General features: G+C 40.8%; 2 protein-coding genes across 2 annotated transcripts; both read right to left on the bottom strand.

Moving 5' to 3' along the window:
• Positions 1-23: 23 nt before the first annotated feature.
• On the bottom strand, positions 24-3,039 carry LOC109903855 (ATPase inhibitor B, mitochondrial). Its single transcript, XM_020500852.2, has 3 exons — positions 2,678-3,039; positions 1,703-1,815; positions 24-315 (listed from the first exon to the last, which is right to left on the bottom strand). The coding sequence occupies exons 1-3, from the start codon at positions 2,744-2,746 to the stop codon at positions 174-176; spliced, it is 324 nt and encodes a 107-aa protein (XP_020356441.1). The 5' UTR covers positions 2,747-3,039; the 3' UTR covers positions 24-173.
• A 1,763-nt stretch (positions 3,040-4,802) lies between these two features.
• LOC109903856 (CAAX prenyl protease 1 homolog) lies at positions 4,803-18,529 on the bottom strand. Its single transcript, XM_020500853.2, has 10 exons — positions 18,141-18,529; positions 15,769-15,915; positions 15,545-15,631; positions 15,330-15,446; positions 15,035-15,187; positions 11,434-11,575; positions 10,730-10,905; positions 10,281-10,385; positions 9,478-9,621; positions 4,803-6,094 (listed from the first exon to the last, which is right to left on the bottom strand). The coding sequence occupies exons 1-10, from the start codon at positions 18,243-18,245 to the stop codon at positions 5,870-5,872; spliced, it is 1,401 nt and encodes a 466-aa protein (XP_020356442.1). The 5' UTR covers positions 18,246-18,529; the 3' UTR covers positions 4,803-5,869.
• Between the last annotated feature and the right edge of the window lie 4,789 nt (positions 18,530-23,318).

The raw sequence follows: 23,318 nt of genomic DNA, 5'->3' as shown, positions 1-23,318 counted from the left end.
AATATCCATGAAAAAGTATAACATTAACCATTTCAAATAATTGTTTTAATAACCTTGAGCATATACAGAACAATTAATCACACATACACAGAGCTGGCCCAGAGAGGCAATGCAAGCGATGTCTAGGGGTTGGCAATAAAGAATCCCTGGGCTTCATTCAAATAGAGTGAGTCTCAATCATCATGATTCAGCTTCCTAATTTTCCCCTTGTGACGGTCAATCTCGCTCTGCAGCCTCGAAATCTCCTTCTTGTGGTGATCAATCTCCTCTTGGTGGTGCTGCTTCAGTGCAGCCAACTGTTCCTGCTCTTTACGTCTGGATTCAGAGATAGGAAAGCATGAGGTACAGTGATGACATGAGACAGACTTCCACAAAGCCTCTATAGGTCGGGAGACTGCCACAAAACCTCTATAAACACAAAAGCATGTGGACACCCTTTCAAATGAGTGGATTCAGATATTTCAGCCACACCTGTTGCTGACAGGTGTACAACATTGAGTGCACAGCCATGCAATCTCCATAGACAAACATTGGCAGTAGAATGGCCTAGATGTGGCACCGTCATAGGTTGCCACTTTTCCAACAAGTCAGTTTGTCAAATTTCTGCCTTAGTCAACTGTAAGTGCTGTTATTGTGAAGCGGAAATGTCTAGGAGTAACAACAACTCAGCCATGAAGTGGTAGGCCACAAGCTCAAACAAGACTGGCGAGCATGTAAAAATCAACCTGGCCTCGGTTGCAACAATCACGACCGATTTCCAAACTGCCTCCGGAAGCAACGTTTGCACAAGAACTGTTTGTCAGGAGCTTAATGAAATGGGTTTCCTTGGCCGAGGGGCCGCACACAAGCCTAAGATCTCTTGGCATTGCACCTGGTGTCGGCTGGAGTGATGAATAACACTTCACCATCTGGCACTTCGACTGGCAAATCTGGGTTTGGCCGATGCCAGAAAAACGCTACATGCCCAATTGCATAGTGCCAAATGTAAAGTATGGCGGAGAAGGAATAATGGTCTGGGGCTGTTTTTCATGGTTCGGGGTAGACCCCTTAGTTCAAGTGAAGGGAAATTTTTATGCTACGGCATACAATGACAGACGATTCTGTGCTTCCAACTTTGTGGCAACAGTTTGGTGAAGGCCCTTTCCTATTTCAGCATGACAATGCCCCTGTGCACAAAGCGAGATCAATAGAGAAATGGTTTGACGAGATCGGTGTGGAAGAACTTGACTGGCCTGCACAGAGCCCTCACCTCAATCCCTTCAAACACGTTTGGGATGAATTGGAATGCCAACTGCGTCAGGCCCAATGGTCCAACCTCACTAATGCTCGTGGCTGAATGGAAGCAAGTCCCCGCAGCAATGTTCCAACATCTAGTGCAGGGCTGCCGAACTGGAGATATACTGTCCTATAGGTTTTCAATCCAACCCTAATTTAGCATATCTGATTCAGCTAGTTAAGGTCTTGTTGTGCAGCTAATTAGTAGTAAATTAGGGTTGGACTGAAAATTCACAGGACTGTAGATCTCCAGAAAGACGGTTGGGCAGCCCTGATCTAGTGGAAAGCCTTCCCAGAAGAGTGGAGGCTGTTATAGCAGCAAAGGGGGGGACCAACTCCATACTAATGCCCATGATTTTGGCATGAGATGTTCGACAAGCATGTGTCCACATACTTTTGTCAATGTACTGTATAAGCCCCAACTCACCTGAAGTACATTTCCTCCTCTGCGGCCTGTTTCTTTCCAAGGGCTCCTCCTGCCTCTCTGACAGATCCTCCGCCACCCCCTCCTTTCCCTGCACCTTTGCCCAACTCACCCAGCTGGTACATGAGGAAAGATAAATGAATAAGTAAACATAATAACAAGTTACTCCTACTAAGGAACATGTATGATATTGGTGTGTTGTGTAATTCACAATTTTTATTACCGAAAAAAAATGACCTTCAAATTGCATAAAGTTTTCGTTGTACAATGGTAAAGGCTGTTATCAGCATATGCTGTATAAAAGTAAATGGTTGTTAGTACTAATTGGTGTCATGTGACATGCAGCTGAATTAGCTAAAGCAAAGATTGAAATGGGAATCTTTTTGCATGTGGAACACTAATATAATATGTCAATACATTGCAAAATGTTAGGCCATATGGCCTCACACATTGATTTTCATGCCCCAATGTAAAACGCATTCCTTTAATGTTCACTTAAAATACCTATTGTACGGAGTTGACAAGAGAACGTCAACAATGCCTTAATTTAAAAAATACCTCTGACCATCAGCAACAGCTGACAGCACCAGAGACTTGTTTCAATAACGATTCATAGGATGGACGAATTCAACCAAATTCCATGAAGTCATCAGACCGGAGGTGTATATTTTTATTTTTTATACTTGGCTTTCAACTAACTGGACACATTGAACTGCTTACAAAACTATTTCGCTTCATAGAATGCTGTCAGTACAGTCGTTTGCTACAATGTTGCACCAGAATCTAGATGAAAGTTCCAAATATCTGTGAAACATTAACTGACTGACTGAGTAGGTAACAAAAATAACATTAAAAAAATGTCCAAGGCCATAGTCAAATCACCTGACAATTGAAAATACCACTTGTTTCACTTGAACTTTAGACTGTATTAGCAGCGAAAAGCAAAACGCGGTCTTATCATATGTCGTGCGTTTTTACCTGGTTAGATGTCATCCTTAGCTGTGTGGTGAGTAGAATCCTAACGTTGGGTCTCAAAAACCTTGCCATTTCGCACCAAAACAATTATCATTTGACCATTTGCCCTTGTCTACAAAAATAAACCAAACAGGTCCTCACCATTGTCTAAAATGGGTGTGGAAACGGATGAGCTGAGTCTTTATTATTTTTCGATTAAGGATCAGTTAGATCCAGCTCAATAGTACCATCCGTAAAAAGGTGTGGATTTTTTTCATTAAACATGTTTTAATAAATGGCTATCAGTCTTAAACAATCAAAATGTCACTTGGAAATATGTCCACCCCTATTTGTAATGGTACGGCCTCATATAGCGGACAGCGTGATACCCAGTTTGATGTGCATGCGCTGCGCACTACGTAGTGGCGTTGCCATTTGTTTATTGCATTGGTCTACTCCAGCCTGTGAGCACTTCTGCTAAATTATAGATTTGTTTGCCATATATGCATGTTGTCAAATACACAGTAGACCTACACAACAACTACTTGACATTTGTCCAAGTTGTTGCACAGGATACAACAGGTCTAAAACAGTACATGGAAATTCTTACCTTAGGAGCTCTTTCCCAACAATGCAGTGATAATAATAGAAAATAGAATAACAAATGTAATTAAAATGAACACACAAGAACTACAATGTGAGTTAACACTAGAACGGACGTGTATATACAGGTCAGTGACAGTACCTTATTTAATGTGCAGGGCAGTGGAGGCTACTGAGGGGAGGACGGCTCATAATAATGGCTGGATCAGAGCAAATCGAATGGCATTTAAATACATTGAAAACATATTTGACACCATTCCACTGACTCCGTTCTAGTCATTACCACAAGGCCATCCTCCCGAATTAAGGTGCCACCAACCTCCTGTGGTGAAGGGATACTGAAATGATTAAGGTAGGTTTATATATTTCTTAAGTGACTGGTAGTAGAATGTACATGTAAACAGGGCTGAAAAGTGATTGACCATAGCAGGAATATATAAATACTTACAGCCTCAATTCAGCAGGGCATGGAATCTACAAGGTGTCGAAAGCGCTCCACAGGGATGCTTCCCACAGTTGTGTCAAGTTGGCTGGATGTCCTTTGGGTGATGGACCATTCTTGATAAACATGGGAAACTGTTGAGCATGAAAAACCCAGCAGTGTTCCAGTTCTTTACATAAACTGGTGCGCCTGGCACCTACCTACTACCACTTAGTTTGTGTCTTGCCCATTCACCCTCTGAATGGCACACAAACAATCCATGTCTCAAATGTCTCAAAGCATAAAAATCTTTCTTTAACCCGTTTCCTCCCCTTCATCTACACTGATTGAAGTGGATTTAACAAGTGACATCCATACGGGATCATAGCTTTCTCCTGGATTCACCTGGTCAACCTGTCATGGAAAGAGCAGGTGTTCTTAATGCTTTGTACACTGTGTATACTTGTAAACAGGAGTAATAGTGGATAAATAGATACTAATGGTAATGACAATCAATGGACGGCAGTGTAATGGAGTAATCAATAATCATTTTAGCAACAACGTAGGTTGTGTCTGTGTGGTTAGAGACCTATGGATGGGGCCTCGAGTCTGTGTGGATAGTGTGTAGGAAAGGGAGAACAGTAGCTGTTAGCCATAAGTCTTATGGTCAGGGGATAGAAGCTGTTTAGAATTCTGTTTGCTAAGCCTTGATGCACCAGTGTCGCCTGCCAGATGAGAGCATGGAGAACAGTCCCTGTCTCGGGTGGCTGGAGTCTTTGCGAAAGGCCCCAGAAAATAGCTTGACACTGCCTAGCATGTAGGTACAATAAAAATAAAAGTGACTCCACCATGACACAATACATTATTTACCATTAATGTCTATTGGGCACAAAATAATCTGAAACAGCAAAGGCATCCAACAAATTTGTAGTCACAAGCTTGATATAGTCATTGTGTGCTATGAATATGGGATGAAATAACTTTTTACTACTTTAATACAAGTGAATTGGTCCCAATGCTTCCGTAATTTCTAAAACGGTTCACCTGATATGGATGAAGCTGCCCTCAAATCCAAAGTGCATGACTCACTACCATTACCATAGCAAAGGTGAGACAAATAGGACAGCTGCTGTGAGGGACTTTATTCACAATACTGCAAGAAAAGTACTGTATGTCCTATATCAAACCAAACACTTGAGTTTTGTGATGTGACTTTTATAGCCACCCCAGTCCCGCAGCCTTTGTCAGTCAAAACTGGGTTCACGATCAAACCTCGCACATAGGCACCAGAAGTAGAGAACTAAACAATAAAACATTAACAGAAGATTCCAAACCACATTCAAATAGGCCAAAAGTTTGCGTACACTTTTTTCTCTTTTTGCAAAGCTAACCGCTAATCAATTATTTACAAGTACAGTATGGTCAGATCATTGTTAACAAACAAGTGCATAAAAAAAATGAAATCGTGTCAAAAACAAATGCGAAGAAATGTAACCTAAATAGTGAATTCCTATGTTGTCACTGGCCAAAGCTTTACTTAAAAACTATCACAAGTCACAGATCCCTGGGAAGTCACAGGCACTCAAACTATCTATAACAGTTGTAGATTGAGCCAGTCGACCAGCCTAGGCAGCAGTTTATACTATTAATTAATTGATGGCCCATTCTTTGTACAAGCAATACATCCTATTGACACTTGATAATTCTGGGAGCAGTTTCTTTTTCAAACCCCTCTAAAAATGGATTGGACCGGGACCGTTACAATACAATTTGAGGTTTAATGAGAAAACATTTGGAACGACAAATTCTTTGGGAAGTAAATAAAACTGAGTAAGAAATAAAAACCTTGCTGAAATATAATGAGCAATCCTTGATAAATGTGATCTGTACTAGTGGCAAGTGCTTAAAATAACATTAAGGCAATTATTTATGCCCACAATGGTTTTTTGTTTATGACATCTGTATCTTCATGTTTGCCTAGAATAAGCATAGATGAGATATCTTCGTCGTCTCATCACAACATTTTGGTATTGTGCAAGTTCGAAATTGAAAAAAGGAACCTACTGGTGAGGATAAAGGATAACAAAAACAGGGCAACAGCAAAAGAGATGGGGAGCACATCAGAGGGCCAGAAGTGGCTTGCGGAGGCCCTTGGGGAGAGGCAGCAGACGTGGCTCTCCCTTCAGGGCCCGTCAGTCCTGCTTGGTGCCTCCCAGGGCCCGTAGGCGCTCCAGGAGGGGAGGGTGGGAGTAGTGCCACATGGAGAAGAGCCAGTCGGCCACAGGGAAGCCCAGGTTGTCTTTGTTGAGCTTGATGAGGGCGGAGTAGAGCTCTGAGGCTCGGCCCATGCCCCGCGCAAAGGCATCTGCCTGGAACTCAAACCTGCGGCTCAAGACCGTCAGACAGAAGGACAGGACCTGGAGGTAGGAATAGGAAACCATTTCAGTTTTCCTCAGTGAAGTATCAGAGGTACTCTTAGCATCCCATCCTCATCTCTATTTTAACAACATTTTCTGTTTAAAGCTGACTTAAAAGGAGACCACCTGCACTGATTCTCCTCACACATCAGTACTGCTGCTACCAGATTCTTATTATTACTGCTCAATTTATACACTCCTTCCCCAAAACAAATGTAAATATTGTACTATAAATTGTGCCTTCCTGTCTTATAAACTCAGCAAAAAAAGAACCGGCTCTTTTTCAGGACACTGTCTTTCAAAGATAATTCATAAAAATCCAAATAACTTCACAGATCTTCACTGTAAAGGGTTTAAACACTGTTTCCCATGCTTGTTCAATGAACCATAAACAATTCATGAACATGCACCTGTGGAACGGATGTTAAGACACTAACAGTTTACAGACGGTAGGCAATTAAGGACACCGTTATGAAAACTTAGGACACTAAAAACGCCTTTCTACTGACTCTGAAAAACACCAAAATAAAGATGCCCAGTGTCCCTGCTCATCTGTGTGAACGTGCCTTAGGTATGCTGCAAGGTTACAACACTAGGAACGCACAATCCCTCCATCAGTGCTCAGACTATCCGCAATAGGCTGGACTGAGGGCTTGTAGGCCTGTTGTAAGGCAGGTCCTCACCGGCAAAAACGTCACCTATGGGCACAAACCCACTGTCGCTGGACCAGACAGGACTGGCAAAAAGTGCTCTTCAATGACGAGTCGCGGTTTTGTCTCACCAGGGGTGATGGTCAGATTCGCGTTTATCGTCGAAGGAATGAACGTTACACTGAGGCCTGTACTCTGGAGTGGGATCGATGAGGTGGAGGGTCTGTCATGGTCTGGGGCGGTGTGTCACACACAGCATCATCGGACAGAGCTTGTTTTCATTGCAGGCAATCTCAACGCTGTGCGTTACAGGGAAGACATCCTCCTCCCTCATGTGGTACCCTTCCTGCAGGCTCATCCTGATGACCCTCCAGCATGACAATGCCACCAGCCATACTGCTCGTTCTGTGCATGATTTCCTGCAAGACAGGAATGTCAGTGTTTTGCCGTGGCCAGCAAAGAGCCCGGATCTCAATACCATTGAGCACGTCTGGGAGCTGTTGGATTGGAGGGTGAGGGCCATTCCCCCCAGAAATGCCCGGGAATTTGCAGGTGCCTTGGTGGAAGAGTGGGGTAACATCTCACAGCAAGAACTGGCAAATCTGGTGCAGTACATGAGGAGGAGATGCACTGCAGTACATAATGCACCTGGTGGCCACACCTGATACCGACTGCTACTTTTGATTTTGACCCCCCTTTGTTCAAGGACACATTATTCCATTTCTGTTAGTCACATGTATGTGGAACTTGTTCAGTTTATGTCTCAGTTGTTGAATCTTGTTATGTTCACACATGTTAAGTTTGCTGAAAATAAGCACAGTTGACAGTGAGAGTATTCTTTTTTTGCTGAGTTTACTTATACTCAAACATTTATTCTATTCTACTGCCATTTACTTTATGTTCGTATTCTATTCTTTACTATGTATTATTGTTGTTGCATTGTCGAGAAGGAACCAGCAAGTAAGCATTTTGTTGGACGATGTATACCATGCGTATCCCGTACATACAGTACGACTAATAAAACAACTTCAACTTTGCTTTTTTTACAACCAGATCTCCAATTTCTTTATGTAAATGTCATGTTTTTTATAAACTTACCCCAACCAGCAGTTCACGTCCTCATTGTGCAGTGAGGAGACTCAGGAAAAAAAATGCACCAAAAACGTCCAAATATGTCCTTTTATAAATCTGAAAGGCTCTCAGTACAGTGAATCAGGTCTTTAGATGTTGTACATATGGAATTGTCATTGCAAACTTTACCGGTAACATAATACTTAATTTTGTGCGATACCAGCTGTTTCCCCTATCCAGCTGTTCCATTCTCTGTACAGCCTGCTTCTAGAATGGATGGAGAGGTATCACTCATGTAGCAACAAAATGGAATATAACGGTGCGGATAAAGTTTGGAATGACAATTTCATGTGTACAACATCTAAAGACCTGCATCACTATACTGAGAGATTTTCCATTTCTAAAAGATAGTGCTGAAGGATTACTGAAATTTGTTATTTTCAATGCTTCAGTTATTTGAATTCCCGAATTGTGCGATGTAGTAGGGTATTGTAGTTTCCAACAGACCAATAATCGATAGTGTAGCGCAGAAAATGTGGTAATTAACTACAATGACCATAATCCATTGTGCACCTACTTGTCCAGTCTGTTACTTTTACGCCTGCTACGTAAAAGAGACAGAAGAATATGAGATATGCGAGGGATAGAGAGCAGTTGGTTTGCGAGGTCTCTACCTGAAAGGACATGATCTAAGTGATTGATAGTTGGTAATCAGCAATCATAAAAGTATGTCTTATTTACTTTGCTGTCTGACAAAACCACAATTTTACTATTTCTTCATAGAAAGCAGCTCACTCTTTATAGATAAGATGACTAAGAATGAAATAATAAAGACATAAAAAAAATATATATACACAACACATATTTTATTAAAGTAAAATGAATCAATTATGGCTAATAAGTGATAAGCAGTAATGGGCAGTCACTACCATCATGGGACTTTTATTAATTGTTTTATTCTGTATTGTTATACCATTAAACCCACTTTTTTTTTTTTATAATCGAACCAAACTCAAAAAGGACTCAGCACTACTAAAAGGACGTATTTGGAGAATGTAAAAAAATGCAACATTCTGAGCCTTACTTCACAATGAGGTGTGCAAGGGCAGCAATTGGGGACACTGCCCTGTGTAGGGTGCCGTCTTTCGGATGGGAGTTTAAACGGGTGTCCTGACTCTCTGAGGTCATTAAAGATCCCCTGGCATTTATCGTAAGAGTAGGGGTATTAACCCCGGTGTCTTGGCTAAATTCCCAATCTGGCCCTCAAACCATCACGGTCACCTAATAATCCCCAGTTTACAATTGGCTCATTCATCCCCCTCTCCCTTGTAACTATTCTCCAGGTCATTGCTGTAAATGAGAACGTGTTCTCAGTCAACTTACCTGGTAAAATAACAAATAAATAAATAAAATGAGGATGAGAAAGTATAACATGCCATTTCCATCAAAAATAGAGATTTACACATTTTATATCCTTTAATAGATACTCTAAATTGTAGGTTTAGCTGTATATTTCATTGGATAATATTTGCTACTATGCCCAAGGTATTTTCACAAAACAAACACTGCACAGCACTTGCAGCGCTAACGTCTAAGGCCTCCACTGAAGTGTATTAAGACGTTAGATATAAATGCATTGTTTAAGAGATGGGAGTCACTCACCTCATTATATGGGGAGAAGATGAACTGGAATATGATCATCAAACCAATCAACGTGGGCTGGCTGTCATAGAAACCAAAGGCTATGAATAGCTCCTTTCGTCCAATCAACACAGCAAAGAGGAAAAAGCACAGGAAGGAGTTCATCTGCAAGGACAGAGGCAGGGGGGGAGAAAAATGTTACGATTACCAAGGTTTCCATTCAATTGGCGACAGATTTTAATGCAAATATATACACATTTTTAAAAATAGCAGAAAAATAATTCACTCACCAGTGGTGTTTCCACCAAACGGACTTGTTGTGGATAAAAATCAGTGCGTGATGACATATGCACACGAAATATACTTTTTTAGCTTATGTTATGCACCTAAACATTTTGATGTTCAATGCGTTTCCATCGCATTTTCAACTCTACCGATAGTTTTGTCACAAAAACTGTTTTTGTTTAATAGCAAATGTGCCTACTCTGGGTCTTGGCAGCTGCGCTCTAGCCAACAGCTCGCAGATACAATGCGGGAGACTAGTCTAAGTAATTAGATAATTTGACCAACACAATATCACACCATATCAAATGAACAAGTGATCTGTCGGCATTTATAAAATTGTACCAAAACTCTGTTTCCATCACAGCTGTCATGATTATTATACGTTTTTTACACTATGACTTTACTCGCATAAAACCTGTGGATGGTAACATGCTTATTGACATTTCTACATCAACATGTGAATTTCCAGGATCTGCAAGAATGGAATATTGGTATAGATCTGACATGCAAACGCATATCAAGGGAATTTCCGAACAAACCTGACTGATGACAATGTTCTTCACAGTGTGGCCCAACTTCCAGTGGCCAAGCTCGTGGCCCAATACGGCCAAGACCTCTGGGTTGTTGCAGCCTTGCTTCTTGTTCTGAAGAGAGTTAGAACATAAATAGCTTGATTTTCATGAAGTATGTATGAAACACTCACTACATATACTAGTATACCATCTTATTGGTTTCTATGATAGGACCCCTCAACAAATTAGATTAATGACATGAAAATTGTAGTGTGCTTGCAGAGCTCCAACCAAGATTACAAAAATGTTCTGTATTGCAGAAGCCGTGCTCAGTAATAATGGAGTGCTTTGAAGAAGCTTGTTTCAGCAATAAATATAATTGAAGGAAATCAAGTTGCAGTCCTGAACCTTCTTTCAGTATTTTAGATTAATAACATGTTGACACACAGTTCTCCGTGTAAAGGAGTATGTCTGACCTTGGGCTTGGCTTTGGCCTCAGTTGGTGTGTCAGTCTCCTCTGCAGGCACATTCTCTGGCTCTCCGTCCTTGTTGAGGGGAGAGTAGTCCTCCATCAGGGTGTCGAACAACACTATGCGCTTGTTCTTGAAGAACCCATAGAAGTAAGCGTTACTGTGGGAGGAGCGCTTGGAACCTGGAAGAGTAGGTCAAAACAGATCATTTCAACTAGGGCTGTCAGAGTTAAATCAGTTAATTTTTTGCAATTTTAGTGCAGTTCATTTTTTTGAATCGTGATTTAAGTGCATTATCCGAAACATTCAAAATACACTGAAAACATCCCAAATACATCATCTATAAAGCTCAAAACAAGTTGATATTGAGGTTAAAGAAAGTGTGGTTCCTCAATTTACCTAACCGTTACCTTAAGACAAAAATCAAGACGTCAATATTCTTGTAATGTTTTTTGTATGAAAAATCGTAAATTACAGCTTAATTTTAGCAAATTCGCTTAAGTGTTTTTAGCGCTTGACAGCCCTAATTACAATACAACTTTACTGTCCATATGTTACAACGAAAATGTGACCACCTCCCACTTATGCCTTGGTCTCCTCAGCACCCATTATGCTTTGGTCTCCTCTGATGATAAACAATTATAGATACAGTGGAAGCAGTCCCATCTTTTGGACAAAACTAGTTGTTGAGTTAATGTATTGTGCCTTACCTTCTACTACATAGACCTTAGTGAGGGGGAAATTGATAGACTTAGACATGCTCTCAATCTCTTCCTTCAGCTCACCCTCTGGCAAAGGAGTAAACTTGTCAAATAGGGGAGCAATGTAATCAGCATAGATGGTCACCAGCACCTAAGAGTGAGGAAGAATGATCAGAATGAAATAGTTGACTAATTTGACTATAGCTTAACTCATTATGCATAATTGAATTGCTTGAGCCTATAAAACTGCTGTTTCAAGGTAGCTAGGAGGTGAAAGTAGGGCTATTGCGGTGACCGTATTACCACCACACAAGTCATGCCAGCAGTCAAATTCCACTTGACCGTTTAGTCAAGGTAACTAGGTTTCTCCAAACTCTGAAGCTGCTGATGGTCATTAGTTGCCTACCAAACTTGCTAACTGACTGGTACTCAGCACTCTATTCTCCCTCTAATAACTGACATCAATGCAAATGTTTTTGAAAATCAAACACTTCATGAGAGCCCATGAGCTCAACATTTCTATAGGCTCTGTAATTGCATGCGAAAACATAGTTGATGGCCTCTATTAAAAAGAGGTGGATCCCATTAACTTTCTATAGGCTAGGCCTGCTATATTTTATATTCTCAACTTTCCTAATATTAAGCCCATTGCTTCACTTTACAACAGCAGTATAGCCTACCTGGCTGCCATGAAAATGAACTACGGGAAAAGCGTCCTCCATTCACTATTTAAGTGCATAGATTACATGTATTTTTGTTTCCGAGGCAGGTGCACGATAATGATCCATTCTAAATCAAAACTAATTTCACACATACAGTACCAGTCAAAAGTTTGGACACACCTAATCATTCCAGGGTAGATCTTTAGTAGAATAATAGTGAAGACATCAAAACTACGAAAAAAACCCACATATGGAGTCTTGTAGTAACCAAAATAGTGTTAAACAAATCCAAATATATTTTATATTTGAGATTCTTCAAAATAGCCACCCTTTGCTTTGAATACATTTCAATTACCAGGTGTGACTTCTTAAAAGTTCATTTGTGGAATTTATTTCCTTCTTAATGTGTTTGAGCCAATCAGTTGTGTTGTGACAAGGTAGGGGTGGTATACAGAAGATAGCCCTATTTGGTAAAAGACCAAGTCCATATTATGGCAAGAACAGCTCAAATAAGCAAAGAGAAATGACAGTCCATCAATACTTTAAGAAATGAAGGTCAGTCAATCCGGAAAATTTGAAGAACTTTTTCTTCAAGTGCAGTCGCAAAAACCATCGAGCGCTATGATGGCTGTCGTGAGGACCGCCACAGGAATAGAAGACCCAGCGATACCTCGGCTACAGAGGATAAGTTCATTAGAGTTAACTGCACCTCAGATTGCAGCCCAAACAAATGCTTCAGTTCAAGTAACAGACACATCTCAACATCAACTGTTCAATCAAATTTATTTATAAAGCCCTTAGAGGAGACTGCATGAATCAGGCCTTTATGGTCGAGTTGCTGCAAAGAAACCACTACTAAAGAACACCAATAAGAAGAAGAGACTTGCTTGGCCCAAGAAACACGAGCAATGGACATTAGACCGGTGGAAATCTGTCCTTTGGTCTGACGAGTCAAATTGATCAGAAATACAGTGTAGACAATGTTGTAAATTATTATTGTAGCTAGAAATGGCTGATTTTTTTATGGAATATCTACAGAGGGCCATTATCAGCAACCATCACTCCTGTGTTCCAATGGCATGTTGTGTTAGCTAATCCAAGTTTATAATTTTAAATGGCTAATTGATCATTAGAAACCCCTTTTGCAATTATGTTAGCACAGCTAAAAACTGTTGTCCTGATTAAGAAGCAATTACAACTGGCCTTCTTTAGACTAGTGTAGTATCTGGAGCATCAGCATTTGTGGGTTCAATTACAGGCTCAAAATGGACAGAAACAAAGTATTTTCTTCTGAAATTTGTCAGTCTATTCTTGTTTTGAGAAATGAAGGCTATTCCATGCGAGAAATTACCAAGAAACTGAAGATCTCGTACAACGCTGTGTACTACTCCCTTCACAGAACAGCGCAAACTGGCTCTAAACAGAATAGAAAGGAGTGGGAGGCCCTGGTGCACAACTGAGCAAGAGGACAAGTACATTAGTGTCTTGTTTGAGAAACAGACGTCTCACACGTCCTCAACTGGCAGATTCATTAAATAGTACCCGCAAAACACCAGTCTCGATGTCAACAGTGAAGAGGCGACTCCGGGATGCTGGCCTTCTAGGCAGAGTTCCTCTGTCCAGTGTCTGTTATTTTTTCCTATATGAATCTTTTATTTTTATTGGCCAGTCTGATATGGCTTTTTCTTTGCAACTCTGCCAATAGAATAGGTAAACTGTTGTACTATTGGGGATAGTAGCATGGCATGACATAGGCTAGTGCAGGGATCATCAACTAGATTCAGGCACGGGCCAATTTTTTTTCTTGAATGGATGGTCGGGGAGGCCAAACATATGATTACAAATAATTTGTAGTCTGCAAATTGACCAAAAGAAGACCAAACATATATCATATTTGACTAAAACAATCATTTCAAACCTTGCTTACATTTGTACACAATCACATCTCTCTGTTGGAGCTGAGATGCCAGTGAGAAGGACCCGATCACATCACGGGCATTGGCTAATAAGAATTTAGATATCTGGGAGAGCCATGTGAGAGGTGCTTAGGAGCATGGTAGCCGGGAGAAGGGAATTATAATTATTATATTCAGCCCAAGTGCACAACAAGTGGCTGCAAAAGGCATGGATTTTTTAGGGGGCATTATGGTCACACAAGGGGGATGCCGCCAGGAAATTCAAGGCCTGGTGAGAATATTATCAAGTGCTTGTCAAATTGTGAATGAGAGACTGATGAAGTGTTCAGCCTGCACAAGAAACCAAATCAGAGCTCATGCCTTTCATGCAACTTTTTTCGAATCATTATTAGGTTTGCATCATGTAGCCTTAGAATGTATTTTAAAACATTTAAAAAACATATAGTTTTGTATCACAACTAAAGTTGCAAAGTAACTAAGTTAAGCACGTAGGAGAACCTATTTCTTTGTTAACCGCTCAACATAGAATAGCCGTATGTGCGCACTTCCTTAGAAAATATCCTTTCTATATTGCTACAGTCAATTGTATTATTCATACTATAAAATAATAAAAAAAAGAATGCCACGGAATTCTAAGCAAATCTTGTCGACTAAATGAACTAGTGTAGCCCACAGCCATATGGCATAGCCATATCAGGGCCTAACATAAGGACAACTCAGAGTATGCTATTCTGTTCTTTTGAAATAGACTACATTTTCTTCATATCATGCTTCTTTAGACTGGTCTAAAATAAATCAGGGATTTATTGTGATGGTGTAGGCTATATTAAATGGATTTATTATACTTTTTAAAAATGTAGATGTTCCCAAGGTCTGCATCAGTAGCTTGTAGGCTACGCGTGGAAGCCAGGAGATGCTAAACGTGTTTACATTAATTCACGGTCCATTAACATGAGACTGGCAGTTATTTACTTGACAATCACCGGCTGACAAAATTTCATGACCGCCACAACCCTAGGTGAAAGGACTAACCAGAGAGACCCCCAGTGTGAAGAGCCAGGCGTAGATAAAGAAGAAGTCTCCACCAATCTTGATGATGTAGAGGAGCAGTGAGGTCACTGGCAACAAGATACACTGGGTCACAATAAACTTCTTCACAGCATCCTTCAGGAAGAACCCCAGCGTCTGAAAGAAGAACCGTAGACGACAGCAAAAAAAACACAGACTGTATGTTTAAAACCATCCCAGGGAAAAAGTGTAATTGATTCAAACTACGAAACGTTTGCCTGTATAATAAGGATGTCCCCAGAGAGTTTGGACATGGTACCTGCTGGTTGAAGCCATGCTTCTCCTCAATGACAAAGGTGTTGTAGATACTCCAGGGAAGACCAGTGAAGGCACTGAACAGAGTCGCAAGCATCAGAAACGAAAGAGACTGGAAGATCTGAAAGAAAAAGAACCATTGAAATATATGGAATGATTCAAGAAAATAAACCTTCGTAATACTGGACTGATCATTTTAACCGTGGAGCATTCACACACTTCATAGTCGGCACCCAATCCAAAACGAGCAGTCACAGTCCCAGCAACTTTCCAAAGGAAAGGGATTCCACCAAGGAGCAGGATCAGCTATGAGACAACAACAGTGTTAAAAACACAAAATTCCCTCTGTTTGGTGATATGCTCTGTAAGCAGATATAGGCAACTACGTTCTAATATAACAAAGTAGGTCCTAACAAACCAATGGATCTTTTAGTTGGACCTACCGTCCCCTCAGTTTCTGAATATAGTCCAGACCAAAAACTGAAGTTGCTCTTGTCCAGTTGATAAAGACGTGACTTCTCAAAGGTATCCGTGTCCATGATCTTCCCCAACTCTTGTGGCACGTGCATGGTCGACCTGTATGTCCTCCGCTATGTGGTTAGAAGGTTATGCTATGTGGTTAGACAAGTTATTTTTCCATTCATATAGCTAATCCTAAAGGCAATTTCCATGTTACAGAATAAAGTTAACTTTTAGATAAAACAATTCCAAACAGTCCTTTACAAGTCAGAATGTTGACTAAACTTAATTTGAACTGACTCGGCCAATTGTCTATTGGGTTGGTCCTTCAGCTGGTCTAAATTTGACAAAATATCCACAGGAAAGTATTATTCTCCGCGGGTTTCTGTGTGGCTATCCCGATTTATTTGCTCATCAACTAAAGGCACAAGACAGAAGTAAGTACATGCAAGCAAACTAACCAACGTCTTGCATGCATTTAGCTACATGGTTTTGCGCATGTAACCGGTGACAGGCATTTGGCAGTACTGGCAGTCTAAAAAGTTGACAAAATAATACTTTCCTGTGGATATTTTGTCTCAAGTTTCAACCAGCCGAAGGACCAACTGCACAGACAACCAGTAGAGTAGCTAAATTAAAATGTAATTGTATTCATCATTCTGGCTTGTAAGGAAATGTTCCATGTTTTTGTGGTGCTTTGTTTCAGACTGTATATCAACAATTGGTATAACACTGATTTTAGGCAATCCTGAAGACAGCGTTGTTCTTGGAAAAATATTGAGAGACTGGCAAACACCATTCAATTGGTGACAGATTCATGCAAATATTTTTTTTAAACGCACCAAGAAAATATGCGCATTTTCCCACCAGTGGGAAGTCCAAACAGACTTGTCGTGGATAAAAATCACTGCGTTATGACGTAATGCACAGAAAATGTATTTTTTCACTTACCTTTTCATGTACCGAATAAAAATCTTATGTTCAATGTGTTTCCATTGCATTTTCAACTCTACCAATAGTTGTCACAAAACCTGCGTTAAATAGCAAATGTGCCTACTTTGGTCTTGGCACATGGACTCTAGCCAACAGCTTGCAGATACAGTGCGGGTAGTCTAGTCTACATGATGAGATTATTATGGATAGCCTTGAATTGAGAATATTTGTATTTGTCAATCAGAAGTCAATCATTTTTAAATTTTTTAAATTTTTTACCTTTATTTAACTAGGCAAGTCAGTTAAGAACAAATTCTTATTTTCAATGACGGCCTAGGAACAGTGGGTTAACTGCCTGTTCAGGGGCAGAACGACAGATTTGTACCTTGTCAGCTCGGGGGTTTGAACTTGCAACCTTCCGGTTACTAGTCCAACGCTCTAACCACTAGGCTACGCTGCCGCCCCATGTCACTAAAATAAGACCCTAGATATTTTTTAGAAAAGAGCACCAAGATCACTGTGCAATTTCACCACCCTGTGAAGTTGATCATAACTTATTTCATTTGTATCCTAATAAACTCCATGGTTTCTCCGAGTCATAGTGTGAGGACCACACACACCATATCATCGCATTATTTCGATACGTTGGTAATCAATGTTTTCGCATAAAGGCGTTTCCACCTCCATTTCTTACATAATACATTTTACCGACACAAAAATATCCCACCATGTCGAACAAACAGCAATTGATCTGACAGCAATTGAAAAATAGTACAGAAACTTCCCGTTTCCAGCACAGCTGGCGCAATAATTTTTTTAATACGGTATGACTTGAAATTTGTGGAAATGTGAAATGAATGGAGAATATAACACATTAGATCAGGTAAAATATTTTTTTACCATCTTCTTTGAACTGCAAGAGAAAGGCCATAATGTATTATTCCAGCCCAAGCGCAATTTAGATTTTGGCCACTCGATGGCAGCAGTGTACATGCAGTTTTAGACTGATCCAATGAACCATTGCATATATGTTCAAAATGTTGTATCAAGACTGCCCAAATGTGCCTAATTGGTTTATTAATACATTTAAATTCATAATTGTCCACTCTCCTAAAACAATAGCATGGTATTATTTCACTGTAATAGCTACTGTAAATTGGACAGTGCAATTAGATTAACAATAATGTCATATTTCTGCCCATATGAGATATGTCTAGGTCCTGGGGAAAAAATGTTGTTACTTAAACCCTCTTGCTAATCACATTAGCCGTTAGCCGATCCCGTAGAGGTTATTAACAAACATCACCGGTCAGAAGGTTCTATTGTCAATTGGCGCTAGAATAGTTACGTCTATGAATGGGGCAGCAGCGGGGGCCTGGTGCGGTATTGACAGAGACAGTTACGGAACAAAGTAAACAATTACCTGTCTGTACGCAAGGTAGGCCTCCCATAGATAAACCGTCCACGAGAACACCAGAACAGCATAAAATATCTTATTTTCGATTGGTAGGTCAAGTATCGTTTCCATCTTTATTCTGGCCTATTTGAAGTTACCAAGGTAGCTAGTTGGACTGCCGCCCGTCGTTCACACACCTTCCGGTCTTTATTCAGAAGATAATTTTTTTATTTAAATAACTTAGTAACTTGTGTTAATATACGCAGTTTAAACTGACTAGCATTCACCAAACCACTCAAAATGATGGCTAGCTCATTCGCTTCCAATTTCCATGAATTCATGCAATGGTATGGTGCAGCAGTTCATTTTGCTCCCCGTAAAACAAATGGTTGCACTAACTAGTTCCATGCTTGTAGTGAGCAATAGGCATAGCAAAGATTTATATAACTAAACCAAGATAGACCACAGCCCGTCGTTTCAAATGGGAATAAATTAGTCACAGTGGGCAGAAAAAGCAAGGAATTGGGCAGAGCTAGCGAGATCCTATTGGCGCGTTCTAGCATACATTGCGTTCATGCCTACTCTGTTCGCATGTGTAGTAATCCAATTCGCCTATGCGCTCCTTCTAAATAACGCACGTTTTTAAAACTTTGACAAATGGCAAAGTCTACAAAACGTAGTCCACTCTGATCGTAACAGATTTTAGTTTTGGGAATAGAAAACTGTATTGATATCAAATGTTTCATTAATGAGCAGAATGTCGGCCCAAATCCATCTCGTTCCACCTTCTCCCACCGCGGCCACTGGGCTTCCTCTCACTACCATATTTTGTAGTGAGTGGAAACGCCAAGCTCAAGCTTCACATTTATACATCCGGTGAAATATCTGTTTCATTTCTCTATCTGTGGTAAAAGCGTCATTTTGCAGGCACTGCAAGGACATACTTGTTTAACTAACCTAAGATTGACTATAGCCTGCCGTTTCCAATCGGAACAAATCTCAGCTCACTGGTCACCATTGCAACACCCACCCATGGCACACATTCCAGCAGGTATATTTCACTGGTTACCCCCAAAGCCAATTTCTATTTGGCCGCCTTTCCTTCCAGTTCTCTGCTGCCACAGACTGGAACGAATTGCAAAAATCACTGATGCTGGAGACTCATATCTTCCTCATCAGCATCACCTGTCAGAGCAGCTCACAGATCATTGCACCTGTACATAACCCATCTGTAAATAGACCATCCAACTACCTCATCCCCATTTTGTTATTAACATTTTTTTGCTCCTTTGCACCCCAGTATTCCATGTGTAACTCTGTGTTGTTGTATGTGTCAAACTGCTTTGCTTTGCAATTAAAAGGTTTCCCATTTGTCAATTCCTGACCGCTCTCTACCTTACACTGCAGAGACATCTGACAAGAAGGGTAGTTGCAGCTCAATATGGCTGCTAGAGTGCAGTATATGGGTGAGTAGGTGTGTCGAAAGGAAAGGAATGGGCGTGTGGAAAGGAGTGGGTGTGTCGAAAGCACTCTGCTATAGGTTAGGTTGTTTTGATTGAGCTGTTTTTTTTCCTTCCGTTTCTTACCTCGCAACTACCCTACCGCAAGCGTTAGGATTTCTGTTTTCAAGACAGAGGATGAGCCTGAGTCATATTTCATTTGTTAGTTTTACATAAAAAATTGTACATTTTCAGTTATAAAACTGACAATTGTTTATTTTTTGACTAAAAAGTAATCATGAAGGGTGGGTGTTGCTCCGTGTGCTTATTTTGATTGTCACCCTGACACCAGGTAGCTACTTCCCACGCTGTTTCTGGACAGCGTGGGACAGCGTGGATAGAAAACACTCTGAAGTTTCTAAAACTGTTTGAATGATGTCTGTGAGTATAACAGAACTCATATGGCATGTAAAAACCTGAGAAAAAATCCAACCAGGAAGTGGGAAATCTGAGGTTTGTAGTTTTTCAACTCATTCCCTATTGAAGATACAGTGGGATATTGGTCATATTGCACTTCCTAAGGCTTCCACTAGAGGTCAACAGTCTTTAGAACCTTGTTTGATGCTTCTACTGTGAAGTGGGGGCGAATGAGAGGGGAATGAGTCAGTGGTCTGGCAGAGTGCCACAAGCTCAGTTTCGCGCGTCATGTGATAGTTAGCTCTGTTCCATTGCATTTCTACAGACAAAGGAATTCTCCAGTTGGAACATTATTGAAGATGTATGTTAAAAACATCCTATAGATTGATTCTATACTTCGTTTGACATGTTTCTACGGACTGTAATGGAACTTTTTGACTTTTCGTCTGCTCGCGCGTCATGATTTTGGATAGTGTACTAAACACGCAAACAAAAAGGAGGTATTTGGACATAAATTATGAACTTTATCAAACAAAGCAAACATTTATTGTGGAACTGGGATTCCTGGGAGTGCATTCTGATGAAGATCATCAAAGGTAAGTGAATATTTATAATGCTATTTCTGACTTCTGTTGACTACACAATATGGCGGATATCTGTTTGGCTTGTTTTTGTCTCTGAGCGCTGTACTCAGATTATTGCATGGTGTGTTTTTTCGGTAAAGCTTTTTTGAAATCTGACACAGCAGTTGCATTAAGAAGAAGTGTATCTAAAGTTCCATTTATAACACTTCTATTTCCATCAACATTTATGATGAGTATTTCAGTAAATTGATGTGGCTCTCTGCAAAATCACCGGATGTTTTTGGAACTACTGAACATACCGCGCCAATGTATACTGAGATTTTTTTATATAAATATGAACTTTATTGAACAAAATGTACATGTATTGTGTAACATGATGTCCTATGAGTGTCCTCTGATGAAGATCATCAAAGGTTAGTGATTCATTTGATCTCTATTTCTCATTTTTGTGACTCCTCTCTGGAGTCACAAAAGAATCCAGAAGGATTTGAGTTCCTGTATGTTGTTATGGTTACACCATGAGTCGTTAATCATGAAGCATACACCCCCGCCCTTCTTATTCCCCAAGAGATGTTTGTTTCTGTTGGCACGACGCATGAAGATACCCGGTGGCTGTACCAACAACCTATCCCAAGAGAGCCATGTTTCCGTGAAACAGAGAATGTTACAATCTCTGATGTCTCTCTCTTGCCCTAATTTCGTCCACCTTGTTGTCTAGAGGGAGTATGGCTACGCCAGGTAGGAGACCTTCGCAAACTTCTTGTGCTTACCAGGGGGCTAGAGAGACCGGGCAGGCACCGTGTTATGCTGTGGTGCGCATGGTGTCTCCAGTGCGGGTGCATAGCCCGGTGCGGTACATACCAGCTCCGCGTATCGGCCGGGCTAGAGTAAGCATCGAGCCAAGTGTCATGAAGCCGGCTCTACGCATCTGGTCTCCAGTGCATCTCCTTGGCCCGGCTTACATTGCACCAGCCTTGCGCTCGGTGTCTCCGGTTCGCCTGCATAGCCCAGTGCGGGCTATTCCACCTCGCCGCACTGGCAGGGCGACCGGGAGTATTCAACCAGGTAAGGTTGGCCGGTGGCAGCTCCCCGCACCAGGCTTCCTGTGCGGGGAGCTGAGAGGAGAGAGGAGGAGACTCCGCCTCTTAACTACTTGGCTCAATCTGCTCTTCTGTTTAAGAAAGTCAATGTCATGTCAATCTACAACATGAATATACTCCAATTATGCACCATCATCTACAAATACACACACTGTACCTCCCAGACATCCTGCACAAACCCTTCAATGCATTTTTCCAGGTTAATTCCCAAATCCATGCATACAACACAAAACACTGTGATACACTTTACCCTCCCCACTGCTGCACCTCATTATCATGTTCAATTGTAATTAGTATGCTTTGTTTAATTGCTTGAACAAACTGTTTTGTATGTATATATTGTTTATTGGGGGGTTGACGAAAATAATTGACATGGTGGGTAGTGGGGAAAGAGAGAGCAGGGTGATGGTCCGTGCTATCCGGGATCCTTGTGAGGTCCTTACCCTAAACCCTAACCCTTACCTAACCTTAACCATTTGAAATTTCAACTTCAATGGGGTAGGGACGTCCCAAGGTACGGAATAGCATGGACAGTCCCCCTGCTCTCTCCTTCCCCAGGACCCACCATGCCCCTTCTTCTCTTCAAGGATGATCAATGGAAACAGGATGCACCTGAGCTCAGTCTAGAGTCTCATAGCAAAGGGTCTGAATACTTATGTAAATGTTTTATTTCAGTTTTTATTTTCGATAAATTTGCCAAAATTGAAAAAAAAAAATTGGGCTTTGTCATTATTGGGTATTGTGTTGAAATGAATGAGGGTAAAAAATAAAATAAAAAATACCATTTTTGAATAAGGTTGTAAAGTAACAAAATGTGGAAAAAGTCAAGAGGTCTGAATACTTTCCGAATGCACTGTATAACCAGAGACTTTGATACAGATGTAACCCCCTCAACCTTCCTACCCCATCCACCCTCAGTTCACCCACATGGAGTCTTATAGTGAAACATATACAGTATATCGATTTATTTGCACACACTTTATTTATTGATTGATAGTGTAACATACAGAACCCCACCTCTCTCTTTCAATAGTACCCACCCTGCCCCTCCCCCTAAGTACCCACCGTGCCCCATGACCTATATGTAACATATACACTATATATACAAAAGTATGTGGACACCCCTTCAAATTAGTGGATTTGGCTATTTCAGCCACACCTGTTGCTGACATGTATATAACACTGAGTACACAACCATGCAATCTTTCTACTTTTAAACTCAGACAAAACAGAGATGCTTGTTCTAGGTCCCAAGAAACAAGGAGATCTTCTGTTGAATCTGACAATTAACCTTGATGGTTGTACAGTCATCTCAAATAAAACTGTGAAGGACCTCGGCGTTACTCTGGACCCTGATCTCTCTTTTGAAGAACATATGAAGACTGTTTCAAGGACATCTATGTAACATTGCAAAAATCAGAAACTTTCTGTCCATAAATGATGCAGAAAAATGTATCCATGCTTTTGTAACTTCTAGGTTAGACCACTGCAATGCTCTACTTTCCAGCTACCCGGATAAAGCACTAAATAAACTTAAGTTAGTGCTAAACACGGCTGCTAGAATCCTTATCATATTACTCCAGTGCTAGCCTCCCTACACTGGCTTCCTGTCAAGGCAAGGGCTGATTTCAAGGTTTTACTGCTAACCTACAAAGCATTACATGG

The sequence above is a fragment of the Oncorhynchus kisutch genome, linkage group LG14 (genome assembly GCF_002021735.2).
Source record: "Oncorhynchus kisutch isolate 150728-3 linkage group LG14, Okis_V2, whole genome shotgun sequence".
Classification (NCBI taxonomy): Eukaryota; Metazoa; Chordata; class Actinopteri; order Salmoniformes; family Salmonidae; genus Oncorhynchus; species Oncorhynchus kisutch.
Note: the sequence above shows the minus strand (reverse complement) of the source record. Positions and strands in the feature narration are given on the sequence as shown.